General features: G+C 40.0%; 1 protein-coding gene across 2 annotated transcripts in view; it reads right to left on the bottom strand.

Moving 5' to 3' along the window:
• The window catches only part of pxdn (peroxidasin), a 46,031-nt gene that overhangs the window by 12,843 nt on the left and 9,975 nt on the right, over positions 1–23,213 (bottom strand). The window contains exons 2-13 of one of the 2 annotated variants that reach the window (XM_088289019.1): positions 21,480–21,551; positions 20,255–20,326; positions 17,231–17,302; positions 15,760–15,831; positions 9,806–9,877; positions 8,943–9,112; positions 7,955–8,072; positions 7,680–7,849; positions 5,659–5,931; positions 4,233–4,508; positions 2,122–2,234; positions 1,061–1,217 (exon numbers count right to left, since the gene is read on the bottom strand). In XM_088289019.1, coding sequence (XP_088145145.1) covers positions 1,061–1,217; positions 2,122–2,234; positions 4,233–4,508; positions 5,659–5,931; positions 7,680–7,849; positions 7,955–8,072; positions 8,943–9,112; positions 9,806–9,877; positions 15,760–15,831; positions 17,231–17,302; positions 20,255–20,326; positions 21,480–21,551 — 1,637 coding nt within the window. The remainder of the gene's footprint in view (positions 1–1,060; positions 1,218–2,121; positions 2,235–4,232; positions 4,509–5,658; positions 5,932–7,679; positions 7,850–7,954; positions 8,073–8,942; positions 9,113–9,805; positions 9,878–15,759; positions 15,832–17,230; positions 17,303–20,254; positions 20,327–21,479; positions 21,552–23,213) is intronic. The other variant, XM_088289085.1, reaches the window with a different exon arrangement.

Genomic DNA, 23,213 nt, shown 5'->3' with positions numbered 1-23,213 from the left:
AGAGTGCAACTTCATAATGCAGTCCTCAATATAATAAAAAAAAAATATCTCAAACATGCTTCCAAACAGGTTGTTTCCAAATGACTCACTCGCGATCAGTTTTTGAACAGTTCCATTTATTATGTTTTATCTCTTTAGCTGCTAGCCTTGGCTTGATACTTTGTTGGGTAATGTAAAAAGAGAAGAATGTTAATATTAACAAAGTAATGCATAAAGAACTGTCTCTGTAAGAGAAGAAAACATTTTTTTTTCTCTCCAGAACAGTGCAGAATCCCATTTCTGGGTTGAAGTATATTTTCTGATGGCTTCACATTAGCTTCATCAGCCGGTTCAGCAAGTGATTTGATTTGCTTGCCCATGCTTTAGATGTGATCCGTTTCTCCTCTTTGAAGGCTCAAAACTCAATCTTTCTTGCGGAATCCTTTATCTTAAGTACTGTGAGTGAAATATTGAAAACATTTTTTTTTTATTTACTTTTAAAAAAATCTCGTAGCATTACTATCTAATAGTACAACCTTTTCCTTCTGACTTTTTAGTGCTACTTTTTTTTCTTTGTGACCCTGGTGCTCCACATATGGTTGGATAATAATAATAATGATAAGCATAATCATAATAAGCAGAATATTACAGCATGCATGTGGCTTGATGTCAGCATTGAGCAAATCACAAACCCATGGATGCATTGTGGATGTATATTTTGCAGAACACTTTTAAACAGTTTATGATAAATCAGCAGAGTGCTGATATATCCCAGCAGAAAGCAATCTGATATCACTGCATTAGAGTGTGACTCAAACAGTCACGCTTGGGCGTCTCACTCTGTGGACTCTACAATAACAGTGACAGTAATAAGCACTGGCTGCCAGAAAAAAAAAATCTGCTTTAGTTTGAATACCGGGGACGAACTTTATCAATACGGCACTGTTAAACAGTATCTTTCATTTACTATTGTAAGAGAAAAAAATGAGAAGCTGAATGAAAAATATTTATATTTTGCTTAATTGCCACCGTGAAGTGGTGTAATGAAAAACAAAGAAAAACAGAACCTGTGTCCTCTTACCTGTGACAGTTAGCACCATGCTAGCGACCTCATAGCCAATTGGATTGCGGGCTATGCACTCGTAACGGCCAGCATCAGCAGTTCCCACATCCTTTACCTCTAAATACCCGTCGGGGCTGATGTGGAATTTACCACTCTCCGTCACCTGCACACCATCCTGAGAGATAGAAGGTGCAGTTGCGAGGTTAGACTTAGGGCAACGTCACGATCTTGGGAGCTAGCACGTAGTGTAGAAGTCATTTGCAAATTAAGCAAAATTGAATACAAATAAAGAAATCACATAAAACAGGTTCCTGCACACCCAAGCAATATTCATTTGCACTCTGGACGTGCAGGGGATGAACACAAGAATAAAGTGCAGCATATTTGTTTTTGGCAATGTGTCTGCTTTAATTAGTCAGTTTGATTCTACCTCTGTGCGGAAAAAGAACCTCTTGTAAGTGCGTGTTTTGGAGTCACTTTTTTTTTTTAGACTATCAAGCTCTACCCCTTGATGTCATGGTGAGGAAATTCTTATTCAGCATTAGCCAAGCAGTATGTGAGGTGGGGTGAGGGCTGGCTCACTTGCATGAGACATGACTACCTTCTTAGGCTGTAATGGAGGATGCGTAAAGTGTAATGCAATCCCTTTTACCGCTTAAAAACAACTTTTATAATGAATTTTGAAACAAGTGGTCTGCACAACTGTTTCACAGTCAAATGTTATATTGGGTCCAACCTTTGTGTCTGGAGTTTGCATGGTCTCCCAGTGCTTTTTATCCAGCATTTTAAAAGGTGCTAAAGTGAGTGGGTACAGTTGTCTCTTTGTGCTGTGTGATTGATTAGCAGTCACATATACATACATATATATATATATATATATATATATATATATATACATAATTAAGCACTGATTAATTAAGATGAGTCACTTTTCCTTTTGCATGTAACCTGTAGACAAAAAATATGAGCAATCCAGGATCAGAACCAAGCCATCTTGAAAGATTAAGGTCAGAAATCCTTCACCTCCTGATCCTTGTAGGGGCAAGGCTATTCCGAAATATGTAGTCTTAGCATCTAACCTTGTTCCAGGTAAGGACAGGTTGTGGTTGGCCCTGAGCACTGCAGGGAATCTGGACGTCCTGGCCAGACTCCACCGTCACGTCCCTTGGAGCATTTGTGAAAACAGGCGTTACTGAATGAGTTAAAACATACACACAGATATGCGCATGTGTTAATGATTATACACCAGTACAGTAAAGGTAAAGTGCATTTTGAAATCAATCATTGCAGATAAGAAACTGAGAAAGTCTGTTGTTCTGTTTATGCTCACAGAACACACTAAACAATATCCCTCCACTTTTCTTTTCCAAAAGGGGCAGAAAAACAAATACTTTGGTTAGTGGTTGGTTAATGCCTTTGTGTTTTTCTAAAGATTACGTAAGAACAACCGAGCCAATTTTGACACATTGTGCAGGGCTGAGCCAGTGCCCAAGGAAGAAACTGTGATATTTTAGAGGATATCTTGATACTTTTTTTTTTCTAATTCTTGTCACTATATCATTACAGCACATACGCATCAATCTAGATATGGCCTAGAACGTTTTGCACAGCCAAACATTGGCTCATAAAAATACATTTATAAATATACATATCATAAAAAAACATGATCCCTGTAATAAATCTCTTCCAGTCGTGTGGATCAGTGTTTTTACAATAATGCAAAAATTCCGGAAATTTGATATTTACTGTGTAGAGCTATGGTAATTCCCCCCCCCCCTTGAAAATAAAAAATGAAATATCCTGTTTTAGTCTTTGTGCTTGCCCAAAATAAACAAACAGTTTTTATTTTGTTTTGCATTCCAGCAGTTGAGGTCGAAACTGTGGTGGGAACAACTACACTACTGAAACTGTAACAAATTTGCAATACACACATATGGTTGCAAGCAAGTGAAAATGTCAATATGACGTGTCGGTGAAACAGCTGTTTTTCATTTGTGTATTGAGTTCATCATCAAACACTGATGCCCCTGGACTACATCTCTATCATGCACACAAATTAAGTACTGAGCATTGTTACAGAATGAGTCAACATGTGATACTGTTTCGGAGCTGAGATGACGCTCAAAAAGCCAACGGGTTTGGTGGACTGCGACTGTTCTCCCCCCACACACTGCATTCAAATTCCTGCAGGGTTCCCATGCCACAAATGAGAGCCACTTGGCATGGCTAAATCGAAACCTCCCACAAATAGTTTGTGGTCTTGACTAATACATGTCTATAAATCAGAGATGAGCTTCCGCAAAAAGCCATTGTTTAGAGCAATCTACAGTACACTCAAAGGAGGATGAATGCCTCAGAGTATGCTTTAAGTACAGCAATAGTATAATCACTATGCAGGACATGTACGTTGCTTTTCCGAATACTAGTATTAATAATGAATCACTTTTTAAAAGTCACATTCTGTAAATTCTTGCTTTCACCTCGAAAGCGTCATTTGACAATGCACAAAGCATGTCAGTTTACGCATAGCGTATTCATCGCGCACAATCACCATTGTGTGGCCTTGTGCAGAATTTTAAGAGTGGAACCATTAAACAACATATATTTTGAGCCATGTTAACAGTTATTACGACATGGAAAAACATGGAGTCGTCTCACAGTTATGGACTGACATGCTTCCCTATTTAATATGAAGCCTGTAATTTCCACACAGGTTCATCCCACCAACACATAAACACGTCAACGGACGCACACGAGAAGGAGGCACATGTCACGCAAACATACACAATTTTGCCTTTAAAAACACAAGACCAGAATGAATTCAAAGGAGAAGAAACAGCACAAACATTTCATTCAGCGTGTATAATACTTTACGACAGTGTCATAGCAATTTGCAACACACACATGCACAGGCTTAACTTTAATTGGGTCAGAAGAGTATGTCAGTTACACCATGTTGACGTTTTACCACCTTGCACTCCATAACTCCTCCTAAATAAATAAGCAATGTTTGCCTCACTAACAGCCTGCTATAATCCGAACATGGTTAAGAGTGCAGCAGTAAACATGATTCTGTCATCTCACCTTAGTAAAACATTGAAGCGATTTATTTATGTTGTCAAATATGGAGCCAAGCCTTACGTGGACTTTCCACCAACCTCAATTCCAAAGCTCCATCCTGTACACTCACCTCTCTGTTGGATGCTGAGCTGCACAGCGGTGCGTACAGTCCCGACCGGGTTGACAGCCTGGCACTCGTACTGGCCCTCGTCGTGGGCCGCCACCCGAGTTATTCGAAGAGTGCCAGAAGACAGGACTGAGTGTCGGCGGTCCGGAGGTAATGGGCTGCCTCCACGAGTCCAGGCAATAACGGGCTGGGGGTAACCCGTGGCCTCGCATGGAAAGTCCACAGTGTGGCCATCAAGGACAGACTGATCCTGTGGTGTGACCGTGAACTGGGGGATTGCTGGGGGGGGCGAGATAAACACAATAATGTGAATGTGTATCAAAGACACATATGAGACAATATTATTTGATTGGTAGCTTAATTCTAGAGAGAGAGCAGGAGAATTTGCAAATGATATAATAATCAATATATAATGAAACCCGGTTTTTGCACGGGTAAGCCCACCGAAGGCCCAGTGTGATTGCATTTAAGGTTTTTGTTTGACTCATCGCAACATTCTGATTCGGCCGCTTAGTTTCTATGACAAGTAAAGGTGGAACGGATCATTTTTGACCCGTGATCTGGACGGATCAAGTGTCACGAAAAAGAAAACTTTGCACCGCCTTTGCAAAGGCTAACTTCAAAATAAATCCTACCAAATAATACATTGCGTCATTGCTGTCAATGCAATTGCCTTTGTAAAATTTTACTTTGAAGTTGGCCCACGTGGTGGAGGAAGGGCCAACTTGACTTTCATTTATACCTCGATTACTTTGTTATGCAGTCTCCTCGTTGAGAGGTAGAGACTGAGTCTTGAATTGGACTTTAAGGTTAATCTTCATTGATTTTACAAAACACTTTTGCTAATTAAATATTTTTTTATAAAACATTCACATCAAAATGCCTGCCAGTATATCTTATTTTATACACCGTACCACTTAGAAAATAAAAATGTAACCTGCCTTATATTGCGTTAAATTGTGTGATCAAATCCTAAACGGAGTGGATTTATTCTTTTTTTTTTTTAATGCGCCAAAGCGTTTCATAAAACAAATGAAGCCAAAGTTCTATTTATTTATTCATTCATTCATTTAATTGTTTATTAATATTTTGCTGATCTGATAAAACTATTTGATCTGGGATTTATATGATCCCATTGCACCACGAGTGACAAATCTTTTGGCCGTGAAGTGATAATGGACTTTTGGCCCAAAATATAATTTTTGATACATCCTTAATAATATGGAATGACATGAACGATGGGAAGTTAGACTATAACCAAGAAGGAGCTCAGAATATTCTGACATAGAATCTATTGTAATGTAATATAACATCACAATGAAATATATATTTGGAAAGGCAGGTAGGCATAGCAGATGTTTAATTAGAACTGCAAGACATAATGCAAAAGAGTTGGTGTTTCAGACTGGAGGTGATATTGTTAACCTACCTTGGACAATGATATAAGCTGTGGCGTGAATTGTATCAACATTATTGGAGGCAAAACAAGCGTACTGCCCTCCATCAGCTTGGACCACATTCTGAATATAAAGCCCTCCAGAAGGGGTGATGTTGATGCGCGTGTCACTGGGCAGTGGTGTCCGATCTGCTTTGGTCCAGGAGATTCGTGGTTGTGGCTGGCCTGTGGCGCTGCACTCCAAAGTCACACTCTCACCCACCAGGACCTCCGTGTTTTGGGGCTGGATGACAAAACTTGGCCGTGCTGAGTTGGTAGGGGCAGACAGAAAGGAACCATTAGCAGACAGTTGATCAAAATGATATTCCTGAAGAAGATTTGATTTACAGCATGCCAGTCAAACAGACTTGAGGTCAGTCATCTTACATTTAAACCAATTTTTCCTTATAAATTATACGCGGTCTTGGGAACTACTGTTAGATAATCACCGATAAACGGATCTGTCATGTACAACCCCCTCACTTTTAGTCTATCATGCCACTTTGTCGAAGGTGAACACAAACTCCCATCTGTATCGCAGATTGCTGTCCCTGTCCACACTTGGCCAGTGATTACAGTAATGACCCAGCAAAAATGTACACAGCGAAGGGGCCTGGTATTTACAAATCACCCAAAGACAGGAAATGCACCAAATGTTAACAGGGCCACCTACCAAATCAGTATTGACACTCCTGTTTTCATAACACAACCATGGCAAAAACCCTGGATGCTGTTGCGAGTTGAAAAATGATTTGAGGACTATTTAAGTGTGTGTGGATGTCAGACAAAACCTTGTGTTTGCAGGGGAGTGTTTATGCGTGTGTGTGTAAAAAGATTTTTCCCCTTCATGCTCTGCTTGTCCCTCAACAAAGAGGAATATCCAAGTTAATTGACCAGCTAAAAAATGTCAGTAACCTCAATCCTTTGCATTGTGTCGGGCACCTTGCACTCTTCCTCTGTAGGATGTGACCAATTCTCTACCATCTGATGAATACATAAATAATGTAAGTTTGTTTTGTTTCAAATGTTTCATTGACTTTCCTCATAAACTTCAACCCTTTCATTGCAATTGTCTCGATTAAATATTTTTGTGATTCGGTTCATTATCATGAATGAAATCCTCATTGTTTTATATAGAGTCAGCTTCAGATAATAGAACACTTTTTGCTTCAATCATGAAAACAATCAATCATCGTCAAACTAGAACAGCATCTTTCGCCCATGCAGCGAACTCAGAATATTGGACAATATAAAATACAATAAAGTTATCTCGTCTGTAGTTACTTGATGGGATTACATTATCGCCGCAGCTGATCTGTACGACGCAGACACTGTGTATATAGAACAGTACAAACACATGTGGAAGTTTATCATACTTCTTCAGCAGCGGTCATGAGATAAAGAGGACAGCAGCTAACTCGAAGAAAAAACTGCGTATCAGAAATGTACAGGATGCACTGAAACTGATGAAGATATTTAGTGAGTGTGGCAAGCAAGTAAGGGAACACGACATAAACACACAAGATGTCATGATAGACGGGTGCATGCCGCGTGGGTGATTTTGTAGGAAAATGGGACACTGCGGCGTTCCAGATGTGTACACAGATCCTCAGAAGTTATGAAACAAAATAAGCGCTGATCAAAAAGACAAAAAAAACTTACAATAGAATTGAGACACACTGTAGCTAACTGTATTCCAACCTTCAAAATATTATCAGGGTGAGGTTTTAGTAACATTTTAATTACCATCTAAGTGCAAAAAAAAAACAAGTAACATACAATAATACGAGAGTAACCTGTGATTTTGAGGAATACGACGTTTCTAAGTTCTAATATCATAATTTTCCTCCTTGCCCCTATCATGACTAATCCGATTGTGACAGAGTACATGCACAAAAGATAGATTATCATAGTTTATTTTTATTTTTTTTTGTAATTTATTTTGTTTATATTTGCTCAAATTTCCCAAATGCAAGATAAAACATTAGCCAGTAAAATGATCAAACTTCACTTACAAGGCGCGCCGAAATATCGCAGTGTGACCTCTGAGGTCTTGACTTCCCCAGCCACATTTTTGGCCATGCACTGGTAAACTCCCTGGTCCGTCTCTCTTGTGTCCTGAATCATCAGTGTCCCATCCTCAAGCAGGTTCAGACGACTATCATCCCGCATGTTAAGAGCATTGCTGTCAGAAAAGACGAGGAAAAAAAAAAAACGCAAACCATTAATAAACTGGATTATCTCAAACTGTTGCGTACGCTAATTATTCTGTCAGACTCAAAAGGCTTACTTGTTGCGAAGCCAGATGATCTGCGGTTTAGGGTTTCCCTCAGCCCTGCAGGTGAAGTAGACTGTGTTCCCTGATGTAACATCGACATCCTGCGGCTCTGAGGTGATCCTCGGTACTTCTGCAGAGAGTGTTTTCATGGAAGGTTTGAGCATAGAAAGGATGTGGAGATATGATGGCGTGTCTGTACAAATGCATGTTTCTTTACGCTCCACCTGAGAAACTGTTAAATTATAACTGGGAATTGTTTTGACATGTCTTGCCAAAACTCAAACGCAACAACTCAACACAAGCGACAACGCCTGGAAATCCAGTTTGTAGGAGCCTGGTCATATTCAAAGAAGCAAATACAGAATCATACACTGAGGGAAAAGGAGGGTTCACATGAGGTAGTGAGATTTGAAGCTACTTTAAATCTAAACAGAGTCCACTGACCGTGATAACGACTTTAACAACATTTGCAGGCAAAAAAAGCACAAAGACACTCTGTGCCAAATTGAATTTGTGTGTGAAGCAGCTGGGGGCTTGACTTACTCAGACATAAAAAAAAAAGGGATGCACCTGTGTGTATGTCTGCGTGGTCATGAGTAAGACCAGGTCACTTGGCGGGAGTGAGTGCATATATTGTCGTCCGTTTATTGTTTGTATGCCTGTCTACGTGTGAGCCTTAATCTTGACGTCTGCATTCCACTTAGGCTGATGCAATTGATGTTGAACAATCCTCATTTTTATTATTTGCTTACACATTTATTATTATTAAATATCATTGTTATAATTGTAACATATAATTCAAGTTTACTCAAGCGTGTGTTGCTTCTGAAAACTGGAAGGACTCCGCATAAATCAGCGTCCAAGAAGTAGCTCTCAGTTTCAATCACGTGAGCAACCTTTTGTCTGGCCTCCATGCGAATATTTTCATTGAGAATGCGCCTACTGAGTTTCAATGGCATTCTTGATATGGCATGCACAGTTGTAGTTTTCCTCTCCATACCGCAGCTGAGCTCCTCGGCTGTCAGTGTGGCAACCGATCTTCCCTGCAGGCGGCTCGGGTAGTCGCACGTGGCGGCAGCCTGGGCATTTCCTGACTCGGCATACTGTTTCAGGAGGTCCGCAAGCCACAGCAACTCACAGTCACAGTTCAACGAATTGGAATCCAGTCGCCTTAACACAAAATGTGCACAGAAACTCAGGTACAATGGCAACAGTTAGTCATTGCGGTACAATTTGCCAAGATTTCAATAGCCAGCTACAGTAGATTATTCAATATCTAACAATCAAAAGATAAGGAAGCCAAATTTTCATTCTATTTAAAAGAGGACAGATGAATCACAACAGTACATGGCCAGTCCACCAACATTACAGTCCACTTAAGTAAAGTGGCATTAAGATTCATTTAAAAAAAATAAATAAATTCAACTATTGCAACCATATTGTCTATTTTGACTCTTTGCTATTCAGTAATCAATGGATAAAAAATACATTGCTACAGTGGAAAAAAAAGCAACACTTTAAAGTGACATCTTCAAACATGCTATAAAGACTTACTTAATTACTTGATAAGAATGGTCACAGGCCCAGATAAGATAAGATGCGTGGGAGTTCTTTTCTTATATACTGTAATATATTTTTTTTTCAAAATAAGTCAGACAAACATGGCGAAGAGTGTGCTGTGAGCCTTTACAAGAGAAATCATCTCGTTCCCAAAGATCAGCAAGAACACTGAGGTGGCATGTACTGTAACTGATTAGCAAGTGCAGCTTTTCCCTGGGCGACATGGTTGTAAGGTGGACATAGATCCAGACACGCATTACCACACAGCTGTTTTAGAATTTGACATGGAGCTTTTCCACTTACAGTCGTTTCATGGCCTGTAGATTAGAAAAGGTCCCCGGGACCAGCTGGGTAATTCTGTTGTTGTGCAAAAACCTGAAGGAGAGGCACAAGCAAATTTGTGAGTCTAAATAAATGCTTGAGACTGATGGATCACAATTAGCATAACCCAAACTTTAAAACGTTTTTTTTCATGATCTTTGAAGATATTTATGAGATTTTCCCATCACAATTTAGTCTTGGAGTTATAAGACATGACGCACACCCTGCTGCTATTTTATTATTTCATCATCAATTTATTGGTATTGCTGCGCTGAGTATGACTAGAGCTGACAGCAACCAGCCCGCAAATTGGATCAACAAAAGGTATTCCACAGGACTTAAACATCTGGTAATACATTTGAAAGGCAAATGCAATACAACTTTATTTATTTAGCTCATTTCACAAGAGCTGGAGCTGTAACAAAGCACTTTCCATATGGTGTAATATAAATAAGTTGGAAATTAGAACACAAATTAAAACACAAACAAAAGATACCAGAAGTACAGGAGAAACAGCGACAGTCTCATGTTGAGTCAAAAGCTAAAAAAGAAAAAATGTCTTCAAATGAGTTTTAAAAGTAAACAGTGAGGGGGCTTGCCTAACATTTAATGGTAGCTCATTCCATAGGGAAGGACCGGCAACAGAAAAAGCACGATCCCCCCTGAGGCTGCGCTTAGAATTCGGCACCTCCAGCAGCATTTGGTCCACAGACCTGAGGCAGCGAGCAGGTGCCTCGGGGTGGAGGAGCTCGGAGAGGTACGCTGAGGCAAGGCCTTTTAAAGATTTGAAGACGGACAGAAGTACCTTAAAGCGAACTCTAAAGTGCACTGGGAGCAGTGAAGGGAGGCCAAGATTGAGGTTTTGTGAGCCATCTTCTGAGCGCCAGTTAAAAGACAAGAAGCAGCATTTTTGCACCAGTTGGTGGCGCTTGAGGGGGACTGGCTGACTCCAAAGTTAAGTGCATTGCAGTAATCTAGCCTAGATGTAACAAAGGCATGGATTACTGTTTCTAAAGTGATGCTGCGAAAGAAAGGGCTTCCCTTTAGCCAGCTGCCTAAGACGAAATAAGCTGGATCGAACAACAGCACTGATTTGTGAAACCCAAGTTTGAGACTGTTGGCTTACTAAAGGTTTGGTCGCATTGGTCCGGTTATGATGTTTGGCAGAAAAACCTAGAGATTAACAATTGAAAAAAATTCTAATGCATAAAATAACTCATGTTTGGTTCCCTACATATTCAGATTTAGGAAGAAAGGATGGAAGTCTAGTCATTAGTTTAGGCATTGTAACATAGAGTAAGTGATGGGGCATTGATTGCAAAAAAGTAAAATTGCTAAATTATTTAACCCCCATCATTCGTTTTATGTCAACTTTTGGAAATTGATAAAAAGCCCACATTATTGGGATATTTGTAGCTATTGTTAATGGCATTAAGGGACTTTTTTTTTGTTTAAAATGTGATTGAATAAACCATGTGCCATGCAAACGCGAGAGGTTTCAATGTTTAAAGTCATATTTCCGTTATGATGCGATCCGTTTGAACCTCAAAAGTTGAGTGTATGTATACTTAACAGTATTTATGATTCAACACGGAACAGCTGGATGTCAGCACCTCTGAATGAGAGCGAGCTGAATGGGAAGCCGTCATTTATCAATCAAATCGAGCTGGTTACGTCAGGAGGCCGTTAACATAGCTAAGTACTCATCCAGACTCGGATATTTATTTATTTAATTCATACTGGAACGATTTAACATGATGCTTGTCACAGACGGGCTTCCGCCTTGTGCGCGCAATCCTGACGGACCGACAGAGTTGGAACACCTTCCTCCCTCCCCCAAGTACCGGTAGGAGCATTAAAACATGAACTTGTGCGTGCACAACCAGATGACATTTTTACCAGCACACCGTGAAAAGTTGGCGAGCATATTGCCCACGATGTCGAGCCCCGAAACACATTCCCAGATACCAAATACTTATCTATGCAGGTGAGGTAAGATATTTGTCATGTTGATCAAGGTGCAGACAGAAGTGAAAAACTGCAAAATAATTGCAAACACAAATAATACAAATAAAGGGTGAATTCAAGTTCCATGACAACTAGGGCGGCTAAGATTCGTCGACTATTCACGACGACGTCAACAAACAAAACCTCAGCAATGCATTCAAACAGTAGATGAGCCATTTATTTTTATATTTAATTATTCTGAGCGTCTCCCGCTTCTTCCGCCGGTGGTATACCACTGTGCGCATGCCATCCGTGTTGTAAAGAGAAGCCTTGATGGATAATTTTCATGGCGAACCCGTGTTGGCGTAAGAAAAAGAGTCTGAAAGTCGGGCGTATTTCGTCCACTTAACACGAGACATCTTTTGAAAGAATCATAGCAGCTACCGATGGCCATATAAGAGCACCTGCTTGCTGGTGGGATTTTGCCGCAAAGTACATTTGATTAGTTAACTAATGGCGACTACTGTTGGTGATTAGTCGACTAGCAAAATGTGTCATGCAATTCACATTAGTTCTGGGAGCGCGGGCTGCCTTTGTCATCAACATGTGAGACGCAAATGATCACACTTTGGCTGGATCAGCCAAACAATCTTCAATTCGTGGTTTAGTGATGGAGCCACAGAGTGTGTTCTCAGTCATCAGTGTAATCCAGGAGTTTAACTTGCATGCCGTAATCTCTTCCTCTTCCGCTATTCTCGTTTTTCCCAGGCTGATTGTACCAAAGAGAATATTTTTGGAAGCAGCAGTAAAAAAAAAAAAAGAAAAAAAAATTGGCCTCAAAATATTTCCTGACAGCTGTTGAACAAATACTGCAGAGTGAAAGAACACTTGCATCATCTCACAGCTCTGACATGACAAATTAAATTTGTGGAGACTAAATATTAGCCATAAGTCGACCCTTATGGTCTTCTCTCATCACGGTTTGCATTTTTTAGCTTGAAGAGCAGTTAAACCACAGCCATTACTACATAGCAAGCCTCAGAGTACTGTAAAGGCAGCTGACTGCTCTGATTTATAGCTGCATTCTGCAGCTCATTCTGTGTTCAGCAAAGACAAGGTAAAGTGAGGGCTTGGACTCACCCCCAAAATGCCCATTTGAAATCAATTTGCAATGTGCACTTTTTGAAAAGGGGAAAAAAAACAAACAAAAAAAAACATGATAGACTAAGAAATAAAAAAATCCAACAAAAAAAATCCACTTTCATCACTATGGTAAATGGAGTTAACCTTCTCTACACCACACAGTGTACAAAGAAATTTACAAAGCCATATTCAATTAATGGAAAACAACTATTGAGCGGGAGGTTACACCAGAGCAAAAACTTAGACCTTCCTTTTTAATTTAAAATAGCTTCAACTAACCACCAGGACCCTGGAAGAACCCAGGGTGTACTTTTCTTTTTAGTCTCGTTTTGAATCGAGCTGCATTCTGTTGTACCAGCGTCATCGTCGCTAACGCTAAGCTAGCTGGGCATTCGTCGTTCCAGTCCAGCGTCCAAGTTTGACAGTTTTTTTTTGCAACGTTCCTGGCTGACCTAGAATCTGTTGGGTCAACTATTTGACACATAAACACTCATCTCTCAGCCAAGCCTACCAATTAGAAGCGGTATGCTACTCGGTGAAGGGTCATGCGAACCAGTCAGCTCTGAGCTGCTGCTCTTGAGCTGGTGAGAATATGCCACACCGAAGCCCGTCTATAGACCCTCACGTAAAAAACAAACAAAAAACAAGCAGAAATTAATCAGTTGCCAGGATGGGGCACTTAAAGTGTATTATTTAATTTTTAAATATTTGTACAAAGTAGTATCAGCTATGTATTTGGGTTTGCTTGCACCATTTTGAAGAGTGCAGATTTGATCAAATCTACACAATGACACGTCTCAAAATTATACTTTTATTTTTTTTAATTTAAGTGATGACATAAATTTAGCTTGGTTAAGGGACAAATTTGTTAAATTCATTTCATTGCATAAAAGAATAGGTTTCTATGAAAATGCAACTACATTGAAAAGTATGTCCCGGTAATTGATTGTCAAAGTATGTAGAGTACAAGTAAACCATCAGATTTTAGCCAATAGGTTATAGAGCATCTCGAAAGTATTCACAGAGTTTCACTTTTTAGACATTTTGCTCTTAAAATTCTGCACGCAACAACCCATAATGACAATGTGAAAAAAGTGGTTTCAAAATTTTTGCAAATGTAATAATGCAAAATGACGACATTACGGAAGTCAAAGGAATTTTCTGGGAACCTCCAAGACAGGCACAAATCAGGAGAAGGGTACATAAAAATGTATGATGCTTTGAAAGTTCCTAGCAGCGCATTGGCCTCCATCATGTGTAAATGAAAGGAGTTTTCAAACAACAGCACTCTTCCCAGAATTGGCTGCCTGTCTAAACTGAGCAATTGGGGCAGATGGCCCCTAGTCAGGGAGGTGAGCAAGAAACCGATGGTCACTTTATCAGATTGGAGAACCTTCGAAAAGAGGAGCGAGGAGAATCCAGAAAGACAACCATCTCTGTGCAGCACTCCACCAATCAAGTCCGTACTGTAGAATGGCCAGCTGGAAGCCACTCCTTCGTAAACAGCACATGGCACCTGCCTGGAGTTTGAGGAAAAAAATTCTTTGGTCTGATGAGATGGCAAAGGCTGAGCTCCAGCGTGAATGCCAGGCATCATGCTCATCACCCGACCAATACTATGCAGTGAAGTATGGTGGTGTAGCAGCATCATGAAGTAGGGATGTTTTTCAGAGGTAGAAACAAGTCAGGCTTGAGGGAAAGATGAAAAATAGCAATGTACAGAGACATCCTGGTTGAAAACTTGCTCCAGAGTGCTCAGGACAATAGAAAAAAACTTTCAACAGCTCAACGATTCTAAGCACACAGCCAAGAGAACGAAAGAGTGGCTGTGAATCTCCTTGAGTGGCTTAGCCAGAGGCCAGACTTGACTCCGATCAAACATCCCTGGAGAGATCTTAAATTGGCTGTGCACAGACGCTCCCTATCCAATCCAACCTGATGGAACTGGTGAAGTGCTGCAAAGACGAATGGTCAAAACTGTATAAAGTGTGTCAAGCATGTGATGTCATATTGAAAAGGACTTGAGACCAAAATTAATTTGTTCTTTAAGGTGCAGCAACAGTACTGAGTAACGGCTGTGATTACTTATGTACATGAGATATCTTAGCCAATTGCAAGAAGTGGAAAAAAAAAAAAAGAATACAGAGCAGCTTCATTATGCGGTGCGGCAGCACGGTCAACGACTGTTTACCGCACCCGCCTCCCAAAGCAGAAGTCAAGGGTTCGATTCTGGGCTCTGGACTTCCTGTGTGGAGTTTGCCTGTTCTCACCGTGCCTGCATGGGGTACTCCGGTTTCCTCCCCCATTCCAAAAACATGCATAGCAGGTTAACTGCTTTGATTGTGAGTGTGAACGGTTGTCTATGTGTGCCCTGCGGTTGGCTGGCAACCATTCCAGGGTGTACCCTGCCTACAAATCGAAGACAGCTTCATTACGCCTGCGACCCCCGTGAGGAGAAGCAGATCAGTTGATGGATGGATTGATTATGAGGTATTGTGTGTACAATTTTGAGAATTGTTTTTAAATCTATTTTGGGATGAGACTGTAACATAAAATGTGGAGCAAAAAAGGCTGTGTAAAATGCAGTGTATGCATTATTGATGTATGAACATCAGCTGTTTTTTTTTCCTTTTTATCCTAAACACAAACAATTTTCAATCCATAATTCATGTTCATAATGAGTACTTCATCCAAAATTCATCTACTGAATTCTAAACCAAGTAATAGTCGTTATGGTTTTCTGTCTTCTCCAGAATTCAGCACTGGTACTATTAATCTGCTGACTAAAATGATAATGACAGAACAAGATAAATGTATTCCACTTCAATGGGCAAAGGTGGACTTACAATCGTTCAAGCTTTGGAAGGTGAGTGAATGATTCGGGTTCCAATGAGTCAATGTTGTTGAAGTGCAGGTACCTGAAGAAGAACAAATTACAGACAAAGCACAGTGCATTATTGCTTTCTGTTTGACTAAATTACAAATTCAAAGCAAGTTAGGTGCTCTCCTCTCATTTCTTTCATTGCTGGCAATTCCTAATCAAGGACACTCAAGTGAGCAAGAAAATAATGGAAGGAACAATGGATGGATTTCTTAAACATAAGAGATACATATATGAAGTACTGTAAACAAAATAATGTCCATCAAATAACTTGAACAGAGAGAAGCAATAATGCAAAAAAAAAAAAAAACAAAAAAAAAAAAAAGAGAAATCCAACTGATTAAAAGGTTATCTGCCCAGTTAAAGAAGAAAGCAAGAGGCATAGCGGGTCAAGGAGCCAAAATAAATAAAGTACACAATAATGTAATATTTCATGAAAGACACATTTCTATAAATGAGGTGACCATGTGATTTGCAATTACATTACATATCAAAATGAGTACTTTAGGATGTATAACACATCTTAAAGGGGGAAAACACACCTGACTTTATTTGCAGTTTGCTAAATTAAATCCCACCATTGGCGCAAGCAGCCAACCCATTGACATGACTATGCATTAAAGCAGACACACCAGTGTATCTTTTGCAAGGGTGATTTTTTTTTTTTTGTGCTGTGATCTACTTTGCATTCCAATTGCTGGTCAATATTTTGCCCACATATGGAATGCAGGGGCATGCTTAGCTCAAATGAAATCAGTTTTCCCCAAAAGAGGGAGATTTATGTTGCCTTGTGGAATGTAGTCAAACTATTTCTCCAGTGAGCCTGGTTGTGTTAATCAAATTTTGTGAAATCGCCATTTGCTCTGCAGCGAAATGAGGTCACAGATCAGAGCGAGTCTCATTTCCCGAGGAAATTGTTGACATCATATTTTAACACAGGCAACAAAAATGTTGTACTAAAGGATTGTCAGAAATGTGGACAGCAAACAACAGCGAATGCGAAAGCAGCAAAAGCAACACACTAGCTTGGCATCGTGATGACACGATCAGCAGCACAAACATCACGTTACAAGCATGGGGGTTGGGGCGGTGTAGCGGCAGATCTGTCCTCCCGCCTAAAAGTCATGCGAGTCATGCAAAAAGGGTCAAAGGGGGTCAGCGCGGTACACAAGGGCGGGTGCACACATGGCATGCATGTTGGAGTGGAGGAGGGAAGGTGTGTAGTGGCGCGCAGAGGGAGGAATAACTGCGCAGACGGGCAAATGAGCAATGCGATCATGATGCTTGTGAAAGGCCTGCATAGTCATGGCATGAAATAACTCATGACCATGTAGAACTTTCTACCCTTCATGACTTGTTGGTAGCAGCTGTTTTGGGGGTAGCGGGAACAGAGAGACAGGCCAATGGAAAATGTGACGAAAAAGTTGTTCACTTACAGTTGCTCAAGAGAGACAAGCCCCTTAAACGCTTGTCTGTCAATTGATTGGATTTCATTCTTGTACAAATAGCTGAAAGGAAAGATAACCAGTAAGATTAGTATCACATTCAGACATCTGCATCATCTGAATACCGACTGGTGGTTAAGGAAGGAGGTAGACAAAATAAAAAGAGCGCTTAGGTTGAAATTCTTAAGTGATTGGCCTTGAGGACGGCGAAGGCTGTTTTCAATTTGCACACGTACTTGGGACTGTGTTGCAGCAAATCAACCAAACAGCTGCTAATCGACTGCTTTCACCATTTGTTCGCTCTTTAGCAGCCAACCGCAGCGCAATTAGATAGTGTGCACTGTGCACACTTCTCTGAATAATCACTTTGCTTTTAAAGTGTTTCTGTTCACACGACAAATGTAACAAACATAACAGTTGCATACCACAGTTGTTTGTAGGACAAGGAACAACATTTGATAAGAACATACCTCATTATGAGGCAGAATTGGATGAGGAAAAAAAAAAAAAAAGTATAAAGCTGACATGCCATTATCGTCAACACTATATAATGACATTGTTGAATGTTTCCAATAATATTGCTTTAAAAAAAATCTGCAATCATTTATTGCTGCGTTATAATTCTGAAACTCAAAGTATGTCAAAAAGTGCTTTTTAAATATAAAAAAAAAAAATGACAAAGATGTTTTTAATGTGATCAACTCCCCGGACTGCATTGCAGTTTTGCTCTGTGACACAACCCCCTCATAACGTTTAAATGTTTTGTTTTTTTTACGCGCTACAAGTAATGTGATACAAGGAAAGCAACTGCTTGCAGCTGTCTTTCATGTCCTGCCTAGTTGACACTCGCCATCATCGCACCCAAGGCAGTAGATATGGAGCTCCTTTGTGGCACATGTGACGCAGTGCATGGAAAAATAAACACCCTCTAATCACGGCATTTTTGCGTCATCGCTAAAGCGTGTCTGTGTCAGTGCTATCAGGTTTCAGTACAGTGCGGATTAAATGGGGGATAATGGAGCAGAAAATTGAGACACACAAGTCACAACTACAATGGTCACGTTCAGGTGAATGGAACATGCCATCAGTTAGTCGATCATTTTGCATATCGATGCACTTTATTTGCAGCAGATGAATAAAAGTATTTACACACTTGGCCAAGAGTGTGTGCCTGGGGAATTTTTATCATCAGCGGTCACCAATGTTGGAAGAGAGAGATAGACTCACAATCTGTGTTCCAGTTTGACCCAAATGTGGCTGACGTGTTCTTCCACATCAAAATAATGCCTTTTATGGACCTCGCTTTTGTACACTGCGGCATGGTCATGCATGAACAGAAAAAAGGCCTTCTTCAAACTTTTCAGAGAAAGTTACACGCACAGAATTGTCAAAATGTATTGATATGCTAAGAAGATTGAAGGGATAAGATGGGAGGTGAGCTGTGTCAATACATTATGTATTAGAAAACTTCATGGACAATGTGTGGACACAATGCAGCACAAGCATGATACATTGGATTTTCTTTGTTTACAGTAGTAGGCAGACTATAATTCATTCAGAAATGTTCAAATCGACTGTTATGGGCTGTGAGACTTCATGCGGAAGGGCAGGACTGGATTCAAAGAAGTGACAAGGGTGAGAGGCTGGACAGCCACTGACTGAAGCACAAACTGTAGGAAGGGGTGGACACATTGTACGCTAATCACAAGGGGCAGAACAATGATGCAGGTTTGAAATAAAAAGAGACAACCTCTGTCATTAAAACAGCTTGGAAATAGCTACAGCATTTAATTAAAAGTAAGCCGAGTGGGGATGTCCTGGATGATGGGACTAAACAAGCACTGACATGTTGAAAGGTCATAGAGCAGTAGAGATAGAGTGGGGAACACTTCCTTGAAAGCCTCCACCCACTTACGCCAACAGATATATAAATATATTAGCTGGAGGATGACCAATAGTTCCGGCTAAAGCAGTTTAACTTCAACAAGCACTTAATAATAAATATTTTTGGGGGGGTTATTACAGTTGCTGCTTTTTTCTTCAAAGAAAGAAAAATGTATAATGCATTGTTCTTACTTTCTGTGAATATCTTTAAATGTGTCATTAGTAGGGCAGTACAATTCATCCACTGCGTTTGTGGAATATGAAAAAAAAAAATATACCGTTTTTATCAATCTCAGGACGCAGCCATTTTGCCACTTTCCCCAGTAAACCTTCAGTGAATTCTACAGACATCGTACTAAATGTGTTCCAGTGTGCACACAACAAAGTGTCAAGTCACAACGTGTCAAAGAGCAGACCAATTAACCAAATTTTGACATAGGAGGTTACGGGTATATCAGTTGGAACATTAAAACATCTCGTCTTTGTAGTTTCTTCAAACGAATAAAGGACCAAATGCTTTTTTGTCACAAGTATGAAAGCACACAATGAAAACGCTATTTAATTTTTGCAATGCTGAAAAGCATTCACCAATAAACGTTACATAAACACAAAAAGGGTAATATGAATAAATGTAGCCGGAAATTTATTCCAACAATGGAATTACAATAATAAAAATGCATTCAATTTGCAAGCGCCTTTCAAGACCCTCAATGACACTGTACATCAATAAAAGCAATTAAAACCAAACTGTTCAACTGATTAGAAAGACCGTCTAAAAGTAGTATCAGAAAAGAAATGTGTAGAATGTTGATAGGTAATAGTACTGAGTCATAAGACGATAAATGCTAATCACATAAAACTTTAGGCTGTCATACCCCCCCGCCCCCACTCCTCTTATCACACACAGACTTTATTTTCATCTGACGCCAGCAAGGACCTCTCAATATGTTACATGCAGTGATTAAGGGAGAGTTTTGGTTTGAATGTTTTTGCTCACTAAGCAGTTTGGCAGTCATTTATCTTCTCTTTAATAGCAAGTTGAGCATGTTTTTGGCTACCTTCTCTCAACACTCTTAACATGACCTGGAAAGCAAAAAAAAAAAAAAAAAGACTGACATCAGGACAACTTACAGATATTTGAGATTTTCAAGATCTTCAAATGCACCCCTGGGGATTCTTCGTATATGATTGTTGTTGAGGAGGCTGCAAAGAAAGTGATTTTGAGGTTACATGAAGTATGGTCAGTACCAACTGGAGGATGCATGCACTATTTTGTCTTGGATGACCAGAACCCTCAGAATGGAATTTTACTTGTATTGCATATCCACAAAGTCCTCAGGTTACCACATACTCGACCTGCGACGTTTTGACTATACGACAGTCGTGCCTCGTCCGACATGTTAGGTTCACACTGCAGGGAAATCTGATTATTTTTTTGCCCGTATATGACCTGTATCTGTTTTTTGTTTTTTTTAATCAATGACAGTCTGAACGGTTCAATTACAATTTTTTTTTTTCAAATCTGAGTTTAACCAACATGTGCTAGATTTTTTTGGGGGGATTTTTTGGGACTGCAACCGCAGCCAGATCGCATGTATCCCTCACAGATGTCATCCAGAGTCCAAAATGCGCTCCGCAGGGGTGGAGGAAGAAAGTAGCCGCAGAACGGAGTAACACTTTATGTGTTATGTTATGAGCAATACAAGGATGACTATTTGACAAAGTGATAGTTATACTGAAAGAATGTCTGAAGAAAACAAACATTTTTGAGAGTTGTTCTTTAAAGGGGAAGACAACCCGAAGCAATTCTTTGCAATAATAAGTTGCATGTGCCTTCCCAAGTCTAAACGTGGCATTCTGACTAATATTGTGTTTGTGGAATAGGAGTTGACAGCAAAATCCATCCGTTTTTAGTCATCTCAGGGGGCGGCCATTTTGTCACTTTTGGCGACTGAAAATGACGTCACAGTTGCTCAGGGCTCAGCTAACAACAAATCACGGCTCACCTGTTTTCTGAAGCTAAGCCATGATTGGTCATTGTCTGAGCCCTGAGCAACGGTGATGTAATTTTCAGTCGACAGCAAGTGGCAAAATGGCCGCCCCCTGAGATCCACAAAAACGGGTGGATTTCACTGCTTTAACTCATATTCCATAAACACAATATTAATCAGAATTCCGTACTTCGACTAGAGAGCGGTATAGAACATATACATGCCAAGAAATATTTTGGGATGACATGCCCTTCAAGATTCATTACCTACTTACAGTTTACAGAATTACAGCTTTTCAAGTTTAATAGTTTTGAGACGTAAACATTAAATGGCTACACAAAAGCAAAATAAACACAAAAACTTACAGTGTGTTGAGATTCTTTAATCGGCTAAAAGATCCAGGCTGTAAATCCTTGATTTTGTTGAATCTTAGATCCCTGCAGAGCAAGAGAAAACAAATTATACTCACATAATGATTTTAAAGTAAATAGTCCAAAAACATATTCAGTCAGAAAGCGTCAGCAAGAGATGACGCTCACAAATGAGTGCTCATTTCATAATCATCTCGGATAATCGAGCACATTACTCATCTCGCGCAATGCGTTTATCAAGCTCCTAATCATTGGGCTACATTTATATAACTTTTGACCCAAAGATGATAAACACAAGGCTCGCCAAAGCGCTTCGTGAATTGCAGCATCATTCTTGTTAGACCCCAAATGTAAAAACTTTGTGCGGTGACAACATAGCCTGAAATGACACAAAACACTACATCTTGGAATCAATGACAAACGTTACGTTTGGATTGACGCCGTCATAGCGGGTAATACATGAAGAATTTGTGATGTTTATGATTGAATGAAACCCACTTCCATCCATCCCAGACCTGCAAATTGAATCTATTTGCTGTATTTGACCAACATACTTGCATGCATGTGCCATTTGACTCAACACCAAAAAGTCAAAGCTAAATAAATATGTTCCCGGGTTTTTGCTCTCCATTTCTGTTATAATATGGATCCAATAACAGAATCCACTGATGTTTATGGGTCACTCTCTCTGTACAAGACCAGCCCCTACACATAAGGATTCAATTAGAGAGGACTAACGTTTTCATGTGTTCACTTGTTTCATTTAGAGCAAATGTAGGGGTTCAGGGTGGCTTTCATACTTTGTTTGGACTGTTCCTTTGCTACGGGGATATGGGGATAAACAAGTAGGTGATTTTAGAGAATTTCTAAAGTTGCCAATCCCAAGACTGATTTTTTTTCAAAGCAATGGCACAACCACATGTTGCATCATCAGCCGGATTCGAGAATCTACAGGTAATAAATGTCAATCTTTCAAAGGTGTTGTAACTAGTGGTGAGGGTCCTCAGTGGAAAAAGCAGAGTGAAAAGGAGCACCACCCTCAGGAAAACAAGGCGACAGGCCCAAGGATGCAGAGTGCACTTCACGGGCATGCTGAGACAGCTGTCTTTCCTACCAGCAGCCTCCAGCTCTGAGGGATAAAGGCATGCCGGAACTAAATGCAGGTTCAAGCAGCACCGATTTAATGCACGTCTTGAAGGCTAAAAGACGTAATTTCAGCTGAAAGAAAATTTAGGCACCGATGGACTTTAGCCTATTCACCATGATTTAGGACCATTATTATTTATAAGCAGTTGGTATTTGAAAATGAAAAATTCTGTGAGAAAAATATGTGACGAAAATAATTTATATTTCCATCAAAACCCCATTTTATGTATCTATGTATGTATTTATGTATTGTCGGTCAGTGCAGTTTAATGCCGATCACGCTGATTAATCGTTGAATGTACTTTGCAGCCTGCATCCAACTACAGACTGGCCTGTGTGTTTAGCATCCTCTGATGGGATGGGAGGGAAGGAGTGACTTATTTGGCAGGAGTATTGTTGCTGACGAGATTGGAACTGTGCGTGCCCAAATGCTAGCAGGGAATGAAAAGTACCAACCAAAAATGTTGGCACACACGAGTACATTACGTGCTCATCATTCAAAAAAAAATAAATAAAACTCGTGTCTCAAAACATCTGGTCAGCGACCATGACCCATTAAACGTAATTTGTTTGAAAAAGACA

The sequence above is a fragment of the Idiotropiscis lumnitzeri genome, chromosome 1 (assembly GCF_059441095.1).
Source record: "Idiotropiscis lumnitzeri isolate Australia: NSW breed Sydney's pygmy pipehorse chromosome 1, RoL_Ilum_1.0, whole genome shotgun sequence".
In the NCBI taxonomy this organism is placed as follows: domain Eukaryota; kingdom Metazoa; phylum Chordata; class Actinopteri; order Syngnathiformes; family Syngnathidae; genus Idiotropiscis; species Idiotropiscis lumnitzeri.
The sequence above is the reverse complement of the archived record's forward strand: the minus strand, read 5'-3'. Positions and strand labels throughout refer to the sequence as shown.